This window comes from Eleutherodactylus coqui, chromosome 4 (genome assembly GCF_035609145.1).
Source record: "Eleutherodactylus coqui strain aEleCoq1 chromosome 4, aEleCoq1.hap1, whole genome shotgun sequence".
NCBI lineage: Eukaryota > Metazoa > Chordata > Amphibia > Anura > Eleutherodactylidae > Eleutherodactylus > Eleutherodactylus coqui.
This window is the reverse complement of record NC_089840.1, coordinates 111,817,493-111,835,535: the sequence shown is the minus strand read 5'-3', so window position 1 is coordinate 111,835,535 and position 18,043 is coordinate 111,817,493. Positions and strand designations below refer to the sequence as shown.

The window sequence follows — 18,043 nt, the reverse complement described above, 5'->3', positions numbered from 1 at the left end:
CTTGCTACCCCACAGACAGTAAACTAGGGGGTGGCCCATGAAATTGCACTTACTGTGTACTCAGCTACAACCCCTTTGTAAACTTCATAGAATTCTTCAGCATTGGCCTTTTCCATAGTAAACTGAAACACAAGCAAAGAACAAGATAATCTAAAATCAGATTACATGTTAAGTCCCTATTCAATTACATCTATTTGTGGAACACGGCAGACAACTCAGGGCTTTTACACGGACACTAAATGATAGCACTTATCAACAGGCGGCCTGTGAGCAATGATACAAACAATATTGATATCAAGCAATAGCAACGGTCTTGCAGTCAAAATATGTATGTGTCCTGCAATATTCAAATCCACATTTATAGGACTCCGACCGGAGTTGAGTTTGCATGGTCTGGCTATGTTTATGTGGATTGCCCTTGGGTGCTATGGCATCTAATGCATAGATATCCCTAGACTAAATTGTGGCATAGGTGTTACTGCTATGGTCATAGATGATCCAACTTGGTCTTTGATTGGGAGATATATTGAGAGAAGTTCTTCCAACGGCTTGCAGCATCAGAAGAACTGAGAAGGGATTTTCTGTATTTTAGTGGTTCCGTATTGTTAAAGGGGGATCGTGTGGCTAATAAGCACCATATACGTAAAGATGCATATCCCAGCTGGGAACTCCCAACTATTTCCTGAAGAAAAGGATAAGGCACGTTGAATTTCAATGCATGGTCAATTTGTTCCTCCTGGTGATAAGCGGCTACAACAGCTCTCCTGGCAGCGGCTTTCTGCACTCCCCCCATTGAAAACACATGCAAGCTCGGGCAAACCTGTGCGTGTATGCAGAAGTTGGAAGGAATAGCTGCCAGACGAACAATTGTTCAACGGACAACTACTGAAGGTATATAGGCACTAGATTCATACAATGCCCCAACCAGAATGCTGACGGAGCATAGCTGCAGTTACCTAAAGAAGTAAAGCTAGCTTTACACAGGGCAACTATCGCCTAAGTTCTCACTGTAAACAGCAAATTTGGGCGATCATCATCCCGTGTACACACGGCTGCCGACAGGGCATTGAGTGTCGGTGCTATATGGTTTTTGGCAGAACTAAAAGCAAGCGACTCTCAGGCCATGTGAATAGGAGACACTCAATGTGTGAGGGACTCCTGTTTACTGTGAATGGAGGCGGGTGGTCAGAACGATCCCCGACCACTCCGCCTTCACTTAATTGAAGGACTATTGCTCTTAGGATGGCTGTCAGGCACTTATGTACCTAACAGTCCTTCCGTGTGAAGGTACCCTTAAACCAGTTATTTCAACAACTGATGGTAAAAAATACGCAATGAAAAAACATTCTCAGTTATGTTATGTACACTAAAAGGGAATTTCTATAGCCTTATGGCTTTTGTGAGTTATCCTTCATGGAGATTAACCAGAAAAAAATTGAAAAGACTTGTAAATGTACATAAAAATGTGAAAAGTGCATCTTCTGAGTTGAGGGGTGATAAAATAACCATTGTGGCAACTTGGGGGTATTAAATTCTCGGAAATGCCATCTGTCTTCCACCTAGATGGGTGGTTGCACCGTTACTGCTGTATCTTGACGCCACCGGAAGCTAGGGGTTTGACAGGGCTTGGATGCAGGAACGCCCCTGTCACACCCCTAGCTCCCAATAGGGTGAAGTGTAAAAGGTCCTAGCAGCACACTGTGTATAGAGATTATTTTCCTTTTAGGTTTACATGATTAGTTGTAAATACGTGCATAATATGCAATAATGTACATGTAATAATGTAAGCCTACCACCTAAACTATCCCTAACCCGCGATGGCTGGCTAAAATCCATGCAGACAACCGCAGGGGAAAGAGCCCGACAGCACACGCAAACCGGGAGCTGCAACACCGGGGAAGCCTGATGGAGTGTCACATCTGCAGCAGTGGCCCAGGATGCGGCACAGGAGGGAGCTAGGACTGCGCTGCACACAGCGGGAACTGCAGCAGAAGCAGCGGAGAAGGTCGAGCCGATGGAGCAGCACATGAGGAAGCTGGGATCAGCTGCAGCAGAGGGGACGCGCTGCAGGAGGGAGCCGGGATCAGCAGCAGTGGAGGGGACTCGCCGCAGGAGTGAGCCGGGAGCAGCAGCAGCGGAGAAGGCCACAGATACTTACACCAGCAGTGGGGAGCGATTATAGCAGCCAATGAGGTACAGGGGCATCACCTAGCTGTCCCTCTTGTCTCCACCAGGACCTCCTGGTGGCGTCAAGATGCACCAGTACCGGTCGCACCTTAGTAACATAGTATGTAAGGCCGAATGAAGACAATGTCCATCTAGTTCAGCCTGTATATCCTCCTATGTTGTTGATCCAGAGGAAGGTAAAAAAAAACAAGAGGCAAGAGCCAATTTGCCCTTTTGGGGGAAAATTCCTTCCCAACTCCCTAATGGCAATCAGACTAATCCCTGGATCAACCTCTAATAGTTCCTACCTGCCTGTATACCCGGATTAACAATTAACCTAAGATCTATATCCTGTAATATCCTTCCGCTCTAGAAAGACATCAAGTCCCCTTTTAAACTTCTCTATGGATTTTGCCATCACCACATCCTCAGGCAGAGAGCTCCATAGTCTCACTGCTTTTACAGTAAAGAACCCTTTTCTGTTTTGGCGATGAAACCTGCTTTCTTCTGGACGTAGCAGATGCCTTCTTGTTACAGTCGCAGTCCTGGGTATAAACAGATCATGGGAGAGATCCTTGTATTGTCCCCTCATGTATTTATACATAGCTATTTGATCACCCCATAGTAGTCTTTTTTCCAGGGTAAATAATCCCAATTTGGATAGCCTCTCTGGGTATTCCAGTCCCTTCATTCCATGTATTAGTTTAGTTGCCCTTCTTTGAACCACCTCAAGCGCTGTAACATCTTTCCTGAGCAGCAGTGACCAGAACTGTGCGCAGTATTCCATGTGGGGCCTGAGAAGTGCCTTATACAGCGGAAGAATTATGTTCTCGTCCCTGTCCCCTATACCTCTTTTAATGCACCCGAAGACTTTATTAGGTTTTGCAGCAGCTGACTGGCATTGGTTACTCCAGTTTAACCTACAATCCACTAGTACCCCCAGGTCTTTTTCCATATCACTCTTTCCTAGCAGTAGCACATTAAGTGTATATTGGTGATATCCGTTTCTCCTGCCCATGTGCATAACCTTACATTTATCAACATTGAACTTCATTTGCCATTTTTCAGCCCAAGCCCCCAGTTTATCTAGGTCCGTTTATAGCCGTATATTGTCCTCCATTGTATTGATATTGTATAATTTTGTGTCATCTGCAAATATTGATATTTTACTGTGCAGCCCCTCTATCAGGTCGTTGATAAATATATTGAACAGAATGGGGCCCAAAACTGAACCCTGTGGCACCCCACTAGCGACGGTGGTCCAATCAGAGTATGAACCATTTATTACCACCCACTGCTTTCTATACCTGAGCCAGTTCTTTACCCAGATACACACGTTTTCACCCAATCCGAGCTGTCTCATTTTTTATATCAGCCTATTATGCTGCACGATGTCAAATGCTTTAGAGAAGTCCAGATATACGAGATCAATAGACTCTCCCAGGTCCAGCCTAGAGCTAACTTCATCGTAGAATCTGATCAGATTGGTCTGACATGATCGACCCTTCATGAACCCATGCTGGTGAGGAGTTATTCCCTTAATCTCCTTGAGGTACTCATCGATGGCGTCTCTCAGAAACCCCTCGATTTTTCCAGTTACTGAAGTGAGACTTACCGGCCTGTAGTTACCAGGCTCACTTTTGGACCCCTTTTTGTAAATTGGAACCACGTTGGCAATGTGCAAATCCAGTGGTACAACCGTGGTCTTGATAGTATCCATAAATATTAGATATAGCGGCCTAGCTATCACATCACTTAGTTCCCTTGGGTGTATTCCATCTGGGCCTGGCGATTTATCGATTTTAATCTTCTTTAACCGGTTCTGCACTTCCTCCTGCATTAGGTATGAGATATTTTGTGAGGGGTTCATTTTGGTCCCCTGCATCTCATGTGGCATTTCCTTTTCATTCGTGAATACGCTTGAAAAGAAACTATTTAATAGGTTTGCCTTCTCTCCATCATCTTCAATGATTTCTCCTGCATTATTTGTTAAAGGGCCAGTGCTCTCCCTGCAAATCCTTTTGTTGTTAATATAGTTAAAAAATAGTTTTGGGTTGTTTTTGCTCATCCAGGCCAGAGCTTGTGGTAAAACTCAGGAAGTCCATTTGTTTTGGTAACATCACAGAAAGTTTGTACTCTTGTTAATAGTCACAGTACACACATGTAGGATAAACTTCCCTGGCTGTCTGGCTGCTAAATAACCTAGGTTACCCAAGCAGGGTGTGATCCTAAGGGCCGTTAACGCCCATCAGCATCGTGCTTCCCAGCAACCATTAGCTTGCCTCACTGGTACCTCCCTTGGACCTCACAGGGACCTGCCCCTGGTGAATTCACTAATAAGGGGTCTGGATACCTTTGTTGAGTGTAAAAATAGTACATGTTATGAGTAGTATAACACTGGAAGTGCATCATTGAGCCTGAGGTTTATTCTGATTGGCAATATTAGGAGTCAGGAAGGAATATTTTTTCCTCAAAATAAGGAAAACTGACTTTAGCCTTCCTTTATATCAACACTGCAGGATAACAGGCTGTTCCTCTCTGACACATACCACCTACCTAAACACTGTTACAGGCCAAGTACACCCCTTTGTCACAATGGTAATCCCTAATGGCAGTGGCATCTTTCCGCAGGATAATGTGCCCATTTACACTGCAAAAATTGTTCAGGAATGGTTTGAGGAACATGACAAGGAGTTCAGGGTGTTGACCCAGATCCCAACTCAATGGAGCATCTGTAAAATGTGCTGGAACACAAGCTTAATCTATGGAGGCTCCAACTCACAGTTTACAGGACTTAAAGAATCTACTACTGTCTTGGTTTCAGATACCACTGGACACAGTCAGAGGTCTTGTAGAATCCACGTCTCAACGGGTCGGATCTGTTTTGGCAGCTCTAGGGGGATCTACGCAATATTATGCAGCTGGTTTTAGTGTTAAGAGAGATCGGTGTATTTCTTGCAGTAGGTCTCCTTTAAGGTGGTCTATTTCCACATATATTTAAGGCTACATAGATACACAAATGATTTGACCTGAGCTACCATTAAAATGTATCAAAGCTATGGTTTCTGAATGATGGAGCAAAATGATGGATATCTTGAATATTATCTTTCATACAGAATATTCTAACTGCATATGATGTAAAACATAATAAAGCCAATAATCCGGCCAATGTATGCACTATAGATTTATCAATTCTTCATGGAAAAAATGTTCTGATCACAGCTAAAGATTTCTCTCTTTAGATTATTGTAATGATCTTTCTAGGAACAATTAGGATCATTACTGGAACGGGGAAACCGTCAAATGTAAGACTGCGCTAAGGCTGTATAGTCATTGTCAATACATCAGTATGGCCTGCAGGATGGCAGATCTTTATCATGCAGTATAGAACAAGACAATGAAATCCATAATCACCTCCGGTTCAATCCTAGCATGCTATATGAATGAAGCAGAACCTTTCATTACCTGCCGCTAATGTGCTCTCTTCAGGGTACCAGCCTATCGCTCTGGCCCCTGCAAACCATCAATTCTGCATTTCAGCGAGATGTTTTCAAAACTACAATGATTCAGCTCTCCCTTTAGGGCATTGTAAAATTCTATTAGCCATATAATCTTACCATCTGCAAAGCAGATATATCAAAGCCTGCATCCAATATGTGGCTGATAATTTTTCCTGTTAGACCTGTAAAATATGAAAGACAAATCATAAGTACGCTGGGTTCCTTGCCATGCTAGTTTCCAGCATTACACATACATAGTACATATCCAAAGGCTTGAATGTTCATCTTGCTATAAAACATAAAGGTTGATTTGCATTGCTAACAGTTAAAAAGACTTTACAGGGGTTTACCAGAATTGACTTTTATCACCTATACATAGGATAAGTGACACAGTCTGATAGGTGAGAGTGTCACTGCCCACACCCCCGCAGATCCTGAAAATGGGATGGGGGTCCTGTGTCCCTCTCTCCACCTCACTGCACCCTCCACAGTGAGGAAGAGATTGAATGGAGCGGAGGTTAAGAATGTGCAGTGGCCGTCCATTCATCTCTAATGGTACTGCTGGAGACAGTCGAGCACTTGTACTCAGCTATTTTCACCAGCCCCATTGAAATGAATGGAGAGGCGCCAAAATGCACAACCATCGCTCCATTCAATCTCTACATCGCATTGACAAGGAGAGGGGAACACAGGACCCCTGTTCTCAGGATCACTGGGGGTCTCAGCAGTGAGACCCCTACCAATCTGATTTTTATCACCTATCCTATGGATAAGTGATACATTTTTATCGTGGGAATACCCCTTTTAAAGGGGTTTTCACCCAAATTAATTTATGCCATGTCTTCTAGATACGTCATTGTTGGAAGTCCCATGAATAGCACTCACTCTGTTCTTTTATCATCTCCCATAGACTTGAATAGAGACTGACCATGCATTCTTATCCAACAAAAAATGATTAGTCGTAAGACCTCTTTAAGACAAGACACTGATAAATGATATTACACTTAAAATATTCAAATTAAGACTTATGAGGACAGTGCTAAGCAGACACCAATATGGCATATTACTGTTCAAATCTCTGCTGCTACTCAGCAGCCAAGATCAAGTAGCTTCTGAAAAGTTGTCCATCCCAAAGAACACGTTTTATAATTCTCTGTGATCTCTGCTCAATCCCCTAACATAAAAATAAGAGCAACAACTGTACCAGGAATGCATGGAAATATAAGATGCAGCGCAGAATGTAGGTGGACAGGAGGAAAGAGCCTGATAAATGGAGAACGGCCGCTTTCACACCTGTGCTGAAACCTCCTTTCTGAGGTTTTGTTACAGATCCGGCACTAAATAGCGGATGAAATAGCCCAGCATGCAGCGCTTCTTCTTCTGGTAAAATGCCAGGCAGCTAAGCGGAAACAGAACAGACCCCATTATAGTCAATGGGGTCTGCCTGGCGCTGTTCGGTTCTGTCATAAGACGGATCAGTTCGGCCGCAGGGATTCCCCTTTCCTGCTCCCCAAATGCAGCAGGACAACGGAAGCCCTGACGCAGGTATGAAACCAGCCAAAGAGACATTTTTGTCTAATAAGACGTATTACAAAGCTTCTTTTATTCACCTGTACCATTGATTTATAAAAAATAAAAAAAAGATTAAAACTTTAGTTACTTTTTAATCCATTATTCGGCATAAATCCCTCCATGTGACTGGAATAAGTCTACAATTCTAGTACAAAATTTAAGTACATATTTATCTCATCATGGGTTATACAACTGAGCAAAACAACTGCAATGGGATGGCCTAAAGGATTGTGACAGGCAAAGCCCCTGTATCTGCGTCCTGAGTGCCAGTTTGCCATCCAGTAATCCGAGCTTTTGTCTACGGGTTCTGTACAAAAGGCACAATTCCTGCTGTGTATGCACCCCATAGTCTCCTCTTATCCGGTATTAATTGCCAAATATCACTTGCTTTTCCTTGCATACAAGATCTGATTCTTAGCAACTTACTTGATATTTACATACGCACATAAACAAAGGTCACACACACTCCTTTTCTTTTCTACCTTCTGCTTATCATTTTCAGCATCCTTCCTCTGAACAATGCATGGCCCATCATATTATAGTAAAACATGGCCTATACGTGTCCCAAATACTGTTCAATTCAGGGAAATACAGTACCCTCATGAACTTTGGAAACACCCCTTAAAAATGTACAATTGTGGAGAAATAGTCCAAAATTATCAATATTTTGCCTATATGACACCTTGCATGCTCCTATTATGTGATGGATGAAGTTTTACGTTTTTTGGTTGGTATACGTTTCCATTCTCTGTGGAAAACCTCCCATAGATGTTTCTAATTAGTGATAAGCTATGTAAAACATGGAGTACTTCCCAACGTCTGGAGGGTGTTCCATAAATATTCTGCTTTGTTAAGCACTAATGATGCATTTACACTGGACGAGCTGTCAGGCAAACAATGGAGCAAGTATCACTGGCATCGCTCAACGCGCTGCAGGCATGGAGGCAGAGCGCAGATCGTTCTCCCCCCACCTGCCTCCATTCACAGTAAGCACAGAAGTGAAGGACTGCTGTTTACACTGAACGGCGTGTTGTTCAGTTTTCTGTATGCAGAACCTCAATGACTGAACAATTCTTGATCAGTCGCTGCATGTGTTTACATGGGAAGATTATCATTCACATTCCCGCAGGAGTGCAGGAATCTGAACTAGTCTGAACAATAATCGTACCGTGTAAAAGAGCCACCAGTTGATGATTTATAAGATAAGAACCTTGCTACAAGCAGATTACACCATTATTAGCAATTGTGTATAAAGGCCCATTTACACGCAACAATTATCGCTCAAAATATGTTCAAGTGAACGAAAGTGAGCGATAATCCTTGCATGTAAATGTGCGGCCATCGTGCACTATTCATTGACTTGTCGTTTATCAATGAGTTTCAGCCTGCATAAAAATAGTAATGAGAGCTATAGTCAGTAACTCTCACTACTGAGCCATCCAGCCCGTGGATAGTTCCCTTGCATGACTCTCAGCCTTGTTCCATGATTTAAGTTATCTAGTTTCTGCCTGCTGGACCTGACCCTTCCTTCTGTTCCTGATTGGGCTCATTTTAAAAGCCTGACCCTCCCACTGCACCAGTGCATGATTATTTGGCTCCAAAGCATTGATTGATCAAGCTCCACTTCTGCCTGCTCCTCTGCTATTGCTACAAGACCTCCTGATACCAACTTCTGGCTTTCCTTCTGACTACGTTACCCAGCTCATCCATCTGTACTACAAACCGAAACCTCCTGTTGCTGACTCTTGGCTCTTCCCTTACTACTCTCCAGACCTGTGGCTATTACACCTGAGGCTCCAACCCAGTGCCTTTTCACTTTGTTAAAATGGCATTCATTCAGTTGTTTAAAAGACTGAACAACTTGAGAGGAGGGGTGATTGTTTGCCTTGATAAACACAATGACTACTTGTTTATTCATGTGGCAGAGGACAATGGCTTTTCTTCACACTAATTAAAAACCTGCCTGGCAGAGATTCCTCGCATAAACACACGCCCACCTGAGCAAACATATACAGGGTTTACTTTAGCCAATGAGGGAAATGGCGAGGATTTCAGATGATTATCTGTATATTTACATGCTCAGCATTTCTATGCAAAAAAGTTGTTAATATGCTCAGTCATTTAAAAGATAATCGTTTTGTGTAAATGGGGCTTAAGGTCAGCTGCTCTGTCCAGAGCTACAAATTACAGTCAGATTAGTTTGGTGGTTTTGATCACCCTCTTTGATCAGGCTGAAATCAGTTAACCTTCCCAATTGTAAAAGTGACAGGACATGCTGTTACTATGTTTTGGAGAACCATTGATAAGGGCTCAAGAAACTCCAAGATTCCTGGGAAACTGGTCTAACAAGGAAATACAGAAAAGAAATGTATGCCTCCATTATGGACATCCCAGGGCTGTTTTTGAAAACATAGAAAAAAAGAAAAGAAAGAAATTACGGATTTCCTTTAAAACGCACTTTAGAAGTGGTCCTATTTTCCTTTCTATATATAGAGAGAGAGATCAGAAATATTATCAAATTCACCGTTTTGCTTTATTGCCAGGTTTCCAAGCGTTACAGTACAAGAGGTGAGACGGTCTGACGGCGTAAGATGAAGCTGCAGAATTGGATCCGAAATCAAATCCCGCAGGACCTGACTGTACGCATCACAGAGCTGTGCAGAACACGGGGCTATTTATAGCTCCGCGGTGACTTACAGATAGAAAGGTAAAGGATAGCAGGCTAAAAATAGCCCGTAGCTGCGTCACAGTCCAATAGCATCACTTCACATATACACCACAGCAAAACCTTCTGCTAAGGCCAGCAGCTATGGAAGGCCTGCGGCGTGACTCATCCACCAGAGAGCTGTCAGCACATTGCCATTTTTAATATGAACTTTAGAATGAAAATGGTCACGAAAATCAGACATGTCTCGCATTGTAATAAGGAGCAGCAACTTCCAGGCTGACAATTTCTGAGAAACCCATATAACAATTCGTAGCAATGGGAGAGATTCATGAATCACAGCGCAGCTTTCATCGTTCAAGAGTAGAATATGAAATGGAAGCTGAACTGTGATTGGTTGTAATGGGAGACAGAATTTTTCATTTAGCCCCTCCATGTTTAATAAGCTTCTTTAGAAATTATTCAGTACTATGAGAGGAAGAGCTATGAAAAAGCCAATTTTAAGTGTTATCAAGACTCGTTACCCCTTTTTGTGACCCATGTAAGGCCTGTTTCACACGGGCAACATGATTTTCTCGCATTGCGACAATGCTACAATTCGCATGTATGTGAAGCCCATGCTTTCCTATAGGGTGCTTTCACATTTGCGATGTTTTGTAGCATGCGGCATTGCGAATCAAAAACTTTGTGAGACTTGCGATGTTTTGTAGCCCATGTTTCCCTATGGAGCCTTAGTACGCGGTTTTCGTACGGTGCGATGCAACTTTACAGTAGGAAATACTACTGTCAAAGCCCTAAACTAAGCCCTAGCCTTTGACTGCCATGGGGAACCACTGGTACCTTGCGATCACACTGCGGGATGTTCATAGGCGGCAGGATGAGCCCCTTCCCCCTGTCATCTTACTTGATTGAGTTGCTATTGAATGTGGAATGCAAGTGGGTTAAACTGCCAGGATACGAAGTGTCTCTGTTCCTGGCAGTTACAGCAAGGGCCTGGCTGTCAGTAGTCAGCCAAGCCAGCACCTTCAAAAGATGAATGTACAGGTTTGAAGCCCATTGGCGACTACTGTAAAAAAGTATTGGTGGTTACTAAGGGGTTAAAGCGTCCCTCTGGCCAGGACCTCACATATGATATGTATAAGAGATGATTACTTGCTAATTATATTTTCCTCAGATCTTTCTCCGTGTAATCTTGGACTATCCTCTAGCTACAATGCCTACCTTGAAGTAGTCTGGGACACACCCCACGTCTCAGCATTGGTTCTGGCAGTCTGGACCAATGATAAGGAACGGCTCGTACGTAATATTAACTGCCTATGGGCTGCGGATCAGATGGCCAACATTGACTTCAATGGAGGCCGTCCCTGCGGAGTCCGCAGCAAAATAGAGCATGCTCCGATTTTTCCTCTGCTCCTAGAATACGCAATTCATATCTGCGAGTATGAGCGAAACTACATGCCTTTCAATGCATGCTATTCGCAGCAGATTCTGCAATAGGAATCCGTCCTAAGGCCCAATGTTGATGGGCAAAATAAAATTTAGAAATCCGTGCGGGTGTCCTGCACACGTGATCCGCGCCCATAGGCAATCATTGGACACCTGCAGGTAATTAAATACCTGCGGATGTCATTTTCCCCTGGCGTGAGGTTCGCACGGGCGGAAAACCACCCGCAGCATGCTCCATTTTATGCGGGTGTCTCATGGCTTCCATTGAAGCCTATGGAAGCTATCCGATCCCACGTCATGCCCGCAGCTGTATTTATGGGGTGCCACAAGACAGTTGGAAAACAGTTAAAAGAAGGATGTGCTTGGCGCATGCGCGCGGCGCGCTACCGCGTGCTGAGCACGTCCGCCGGCACGAGGAAAAATGATCTCGAAAGGACGGATGGGAGATCCGCAGCGTCAGGACAGGCAAGTATAATCAAGTTTATTGGCCTCATGTCTGCGGGAAAAGAGGGACCCGCTGCGAGATTCTGCATGGAGAATCAGTGCAGGCCCGGATTTCCCCAAAGTCATGAGGCCTAACTGTATGTCTGTACAAGATTGTAACAATACTTCAAGATGTTTACTAATATAAAGGGTAAGCAGGCCGATGCTCAATACTGAACACTTACCCCCTCCCCTCCCTTTCAGATCTGTGTCCATGGTGCTGTACATTGTAGAGTCACTGTTTATATATACACTTATTATTACCAAACACATAAAACAAAGCTCCATACAACTCACAGAACTAGAAATATACACGGGGCTGGATTTACCTACAGGCACAGCAGGTGAGGATGGAGGAAGGGCGCCTGCTGAATGGCTGATTTACATATGAATATACTGAACATTATGTATCCATGTGTTTATTTAACCCCTTATAAACACAGCCCATTTTGCCCTTAGGGAAGCGACGATTTTAGTGGGATTTTCACCTCCACTTTTCAAAAGCCATAACCTTTTTATTGTTCTGTGGACATGGCCGAATGAGAGCTTGTTTTTTGCATGGCAAACGGTAGTTTTCACTGGCTCAGGAAACACGATATACCAACAGCTATGTTTGACGCTGAAACACTGCGCATATTTACATAGGAGAGACCTAGTTTTTAAAGCGACCCTCCGGTCCGGGTCAAACAAAGACGATCCCACCACCTCTCTGACTACCTGATGCTCCGTGTGCCTTAGAACACATCGGTAGTCCACAGGGGTGTTTGGACAGAACGATTATTGTTTTATAACAAAACTCGCTTAGTATAACCACTGATAGCAGGATGAACGAATTAGTTTATCATTCATTTCTCGCAAGCATGAAGATCAATGTTTTCTTGTTCGGTTTAAATACCGATCGTTCAGTCGTTCTCATTTACTTACACAGTAAATGTAAATGACTGAAAGATTTAGCGAGTGAATGATATATGTGCCTGTATAAACAAGCTGGCATCATTCACTTGTTTGAACTATAAGGCCGGCTGTCCACGGGCGATGCGGTATCGCGCCGCGAAGCTGCACCGCGGGAGCCGGAGTCGCCGCCGAATCTCTGCCGGTCAGTCCTATCTAATAGATAGGCTGACTGCGGAGAATCGGGGCAATTCGCAGCATTGCCCGCCGCGAGCAGAGAATCGCAATGCTCGTGGACAGGTGCCGGCGCTTTCCATAGCAATGCTATGGGAAGCGTCGGCCGGCATGATTCGCCGGCGAAATCACTGCCGTAGACAAGGGGCCTAAGTCGTTCCACCTAAAAAGGCCCTAAGGCTCTACAAGCTACTCTGACTGCCAGTGCAACCCACATGGACAGTACTGGTCAATCCAAGCATGTAGTGTCAGAGGGTGCTTTTGCTAAGGACGACCTGTCGGGCAACAAATGCCCAACAGGCCATCCCAGAAATAACCGTACCTGTGCTTCCACATAGCTTGTTTGTTTTGGGACGAGTTGTACTTCTTATTGGCACCACTCTGGTGTACATAGAATTTATTGTGTCACTTTTATTACATTTTTTTGGAGGGGAAGATGGAAAAATGTCCCAGAGATTCCACCATCATTTATGGCTTTTGTTCTCACATCTATCATTCAGTAATCTCTGGATCAGCACGATTACTGCCGTACCAAGTTTATAGGGATTTGGAAAGGCTTCCCATACATAATGTATTGTGTATATAGGCAGCGTATGATATGCAGAGAAATAGAGCATGCTGCACACCGAGGCATGGAACAATGAGAGTCCATTGGCTTTCATTGTCTTCATTCACCGCGTATCATTCGTGCAAGCAACATATGCGTAATACACGGTGAAAGCACGGTTCTGGACATGAGCACCTAGTGCATTAAAAAAAACCAAAACATGTTATTTAAGAAAGACAATTGATTCCGCATCATCGCATAACATTTCTTTTTTTTCCAGCAATGTCAGGGCTTGTTTTTTTGTGGGAAGAGTTGCAGTTTTTATTGGTACCCTTTTGAGATACATGTGTTTTTGGATTGCTTTTTATAGTGTTTTTGGGAGGTGAACAAAACAAAAATAAAAAAATTCCGTCATTAATTATTTTTATGGCATTCATCCGCGATAAATAACAGAATTTTTTCATTGTTTCGGTCATTATGAACGCTGTAATACCTATTATGTGTTGCTTTTTAAATAATTTTTGGTGTCATTTCTCAATTGAAAATCAGTTTTGTGTGAAAAAAATGGGTATTTTTTATGTTTTTTTCTTTATATTAAAACTAATTGAACTTTTTTACGCCATTTTTTACTCCCTGAAGGAGGTTTGATGATGTGATCGTTTGATAACTTGGACAGTACATTGCATTTCTTCCGTAGTGCATTCTACTAAGCCTATGATAGCAGCCTGTTAGGCTGGATAGAGACAGTTACACAGTAGACATGGAAGACTTCGTCAAGCTGCCATGGGAACCTATTGATATCTTGCAATCACACTGCGGAGTGCTGATGGGTGACAGAAAGAGCCCCTTCCTTATCTGCTTACATGCAGCAGTTGCTATTGATTGTGCATGTATTGGTTAAACTGCCAGGATCTGAGGTTTCTCTGCTATTTTTCTTTTATTATCTACATTCATCAGATTCACCTTTTTGATCTCAGCTTCCAGTTGTCCACAATAAGAGAGTCTGACGGCTTTTTTAAGACAATATGTCACAAGTAAAGTAGAATCTAAGAAAATAACCCACTGGGCATAGGATGGATTGTATTTATGTTCACAGCCAAGACATAAAGCTACAAAAAATAGATCTTCTATATGATGCATGTCCTAGAACCTTCTCAATTATTTACCAGCTTGTGATGATAAATGTTATTAAAAACTATTTCTATGGCAACTAGACTGATTTATAATTAATAGTTGGTTGTTGAGTACCTATACATTACAAAACGCTGAGCCCATAGTACCAAATATCAAAGAAATACTCCAGGCAAAAGCTTCCAAAAGCTCTGTGTACATAGCCGATTTTGCTACAAATCTGCATGTCATCCATATCACATCTGCGTCCAAAAGTGTTGCAATCAGTTCAGAGGGAATTCACGCCAAAAGGCTATACAAACAAGTGACATCAGGTTTTCACATGTGGATTAGTCCCACTAAATGTGGCTAATCTGCATGCGCTTCCATGGCTGCTAAATGTGCAATTCGGCAGTAGAAACCCACGCTAAAAATGTGTGGCCCAATTTAATTTTTCAGGCATATTTCCGCAGGAGATATTCCGATCGGGAATATATGCCTGGAATATTTCTGGTTATAATTTTACCTACTCAGCGATACCAAATATGACACAGAAAATATTACCAAGTACGTGGATACGCCATTTGGGGGGTGTTCTTGGCCTTGGACCCGAATGAGTGTAGATGCATTTTGTTCAGCTGGCCTGCCTGATTCTGAAAATACAATTCACATTGGGCTAGGATCTTCACACAACCAATAATCTTTATTAAAAGATTTTTCTCTCCGGAGTGTATGCGAGAATCCAACTCCTAGGTGAATGCTTTTCATTAAAGCCCATTTACACGCAACAATTACCACTCAAAATTCTTTGAAGCAATGGCATATGAGTGATAATCGTTCTGTGTAAACACTGCCATCGTTCACTCTTCGACTGAAAGATGATTTTAAGGAGATCTTAAAATCCATTGCTCAGGTGGAGAGAGATAACAGGGACCGCAAGCTGTGTTCTCATCTGGTGCCAGAGATTACACTGTATTCTGCCAACAGCCCGTGCAAGAACAAGGGAACTGTGTGCAAAGCTCAGATCTCTGTAAACACCTCCAGAAAGCCTCTTTTACACGCAAATGTACAATAGTGTCCATTAACACTTTATGCAAAACGATCGCTAAAACTCTCAATCTTTCAATCATTTGAAAGATTGCCTTTGCGTGTAAATGGGCCTTAAGACTTCAATAAGAAGTAAATTGTCACACAATGTGGTTTACTCAAGCTAATTCTACACCAACAGATACAGGGGGATAAAGAAAGGAAGGGCGTTATTAATTCACATACCAGCTCTTATCCAGGAGAATGTCAGACAATGTTCTTTTTAAATGAAAATATCAACAGGCAGGCATGAGTAACTGGGTGACAGGTCGACTGAAGCTACAAATGCAATCTAACTGCACACAAAATGGATGACAATATAGCCAGACCTGACACACACAAAATGGTTGACGGCCTACCAGTCTCTATATCACACTAAAGGTCCATTTACACGCAAAGATAATCATTCAAAAGATAGCAGCTTATGCAAAACAATCGCTTAAAACCTAATGGACACTAATGTCCATTAGCAGCTTATCACCTTCTTTTGCATGTAAATGAGCCTCAAGGACCTGTATGCAGAGAACAGCAGGTGGTTAATTCTCTGCATTTAGCTCCTTTGTTCTGCCCCGGGGCTGCAAGCAGAATGTAATCAGCGCTCCATGGAGAATACAGCGCCATGGACAGCAGACACAGCATGCGGTCTGTGTTATCTTCTCTCCGGCTGAAAGATGGATTTGATGCCCACCTAAAAATTATTGTTCAGCTGAAGAGTGAAAGATGGGAGCATTTACACACAACGATTATCGTTCAAATGATGACTTTTGAGCAAATTTCGTTGCGTGTAAATGGGCCTTACGGCCATTCATGCTCCTTTGGGAAATATGCAAATGGGAAGATAGAACACCTTAAATCAATGTGTCATGCACCGCTTCTTCAGACCTAGCATTAGGCAGAATGCAGTGTATATGTTTTGCCTAATGCAACTGCAAGAATAATTGCTTAGATAAGCTTCAATAAATGCAAGTAGAAGTTGAAAACAAGCATATGTAATTATGTCACATTATTACATGAAGAGATTCTGCTCATGTATGAGAAAAAATGTTACAGTGTGCAGCGAGGGTAATTAATGTGCAAGTCCCTTGCCCCACACTGCTACAGGTAGCGCTATCAATCAAAAGGATCTGCTACATAGGAACCAATACTTGTTAGCACCGGTTTCCAATAGTGTCAGAGGTAAATTTCCACTGCCTGTCATAGCATAGAAAAGAAAATCATCTACGACACCTTCTGAGTACACGGGGTTCACATAGTTATATATTAACAAGGTCACACCAGGAACACCATTAACATAAGGAAGTTCATTGCCTTGGAACAAAGGTGCAAAGCACTGTTCATGTCTTTTATGACTATGCAAATTTTATTATCATGTAATTAATCAATGCAATTAAATGGCAAGATGCAGATGTGTCACATGTCTAGACAGCATCCTTAGGATAGGCCATTAATTACAGCTTGGGCGCTTGGGATTCCTACTAGAGATGAGCGAACGTACTCGTTTCGAGTACTTACGCGCCCGAGTACCGCCATTTTCGAGTACTTCAGTACTCGGGTGAAAAGATTTGGGGGGCGCCGGGGGGCGGGGAGAGGCGTGGCGGTGCGGGGGGGAGCAGCGGGGAACAGGGGGGAGCCCTCTCTCCCCCCCCACTCCCCACTGCTACCCCCCGTGCCGCCACGGCGCCCCCCGAATTTTTTCGCCCGAGTACGGAAGTACTCGGAATTCGGGCGAAAAAGGGGCGTGGCCGAGCACGTTCGCTCATCTCTAATTCCTACCAATATGCTGTTTTCTGGGCTGGTGCACGGAGCGGATTGCTGCAGGAAGCAGACAGCTCTGTTCTCTCTGCAGTGGCACAGCTTGGTATTACAGACAAAGTTCCCATTCAGCTCAATAAGACCCTTGCCTGTAATACAAAGCCTGGCCACTGCAGAGAGAACAGAGCTGTTTGCTTCCTGCAGAAATTAGCTCAGTTAATGAATGCACCTGCCCGGTCAACAGCTGATTATCAAGGAGCCCGGGAGGCAGATCTACTATTGATGGCCTATCCTAAGGACTAATTTCAAGTGCAAAACTACATTTCAGCAATAATACCAATAACTACCATGCATCTGTCTGCTTAAGGGCTCATTCACATGACCGTGATCTCAGGACGTATTGTGTACACGATGCACGGCCGTGTGACACACGGTGAATGAAGTCAAAGAAAGTACATGGACATTTATTGATCTGTTCACATTAGGGTGTAAACACTGTGTGTAGAAACACACATGAAACAGATTGCAGCATGCTCTATTTCACCGCGTATCACGTAGTGAGAGCCCTATACTATCTGTGCAAAAATTAGC

General features: G+C 43.2%; 1 protein-coding gene across 1 annotated transcript in view; it reads right to left on the bottom strand.

Annotated features, from left to right (window-relative positions):
• The window catches only part of NME7 (NME/NM23 family member 7), a 127,548-nt gene that overhangs the window by 28,598 nt on the left and 80,907 nt on the right, over positions 1 to 18,043 (bottom strand). The window contains exons 8-9 of the mRNA XM_066600002.1: positions 5,784 to 5,848; positions 54 to 122 (exon numbers count right to left, since the gene is read on the bottom strand). Coding sequence (XP_066456099.1) covers positions 54 to 122; positions 5,784 to 5,848 — 134 coding nt within the window. The remainder of the gene's footprint in view (positions 1 to 53; positions 123 to 5,783; positions 5,849 to 18,043) is intronic.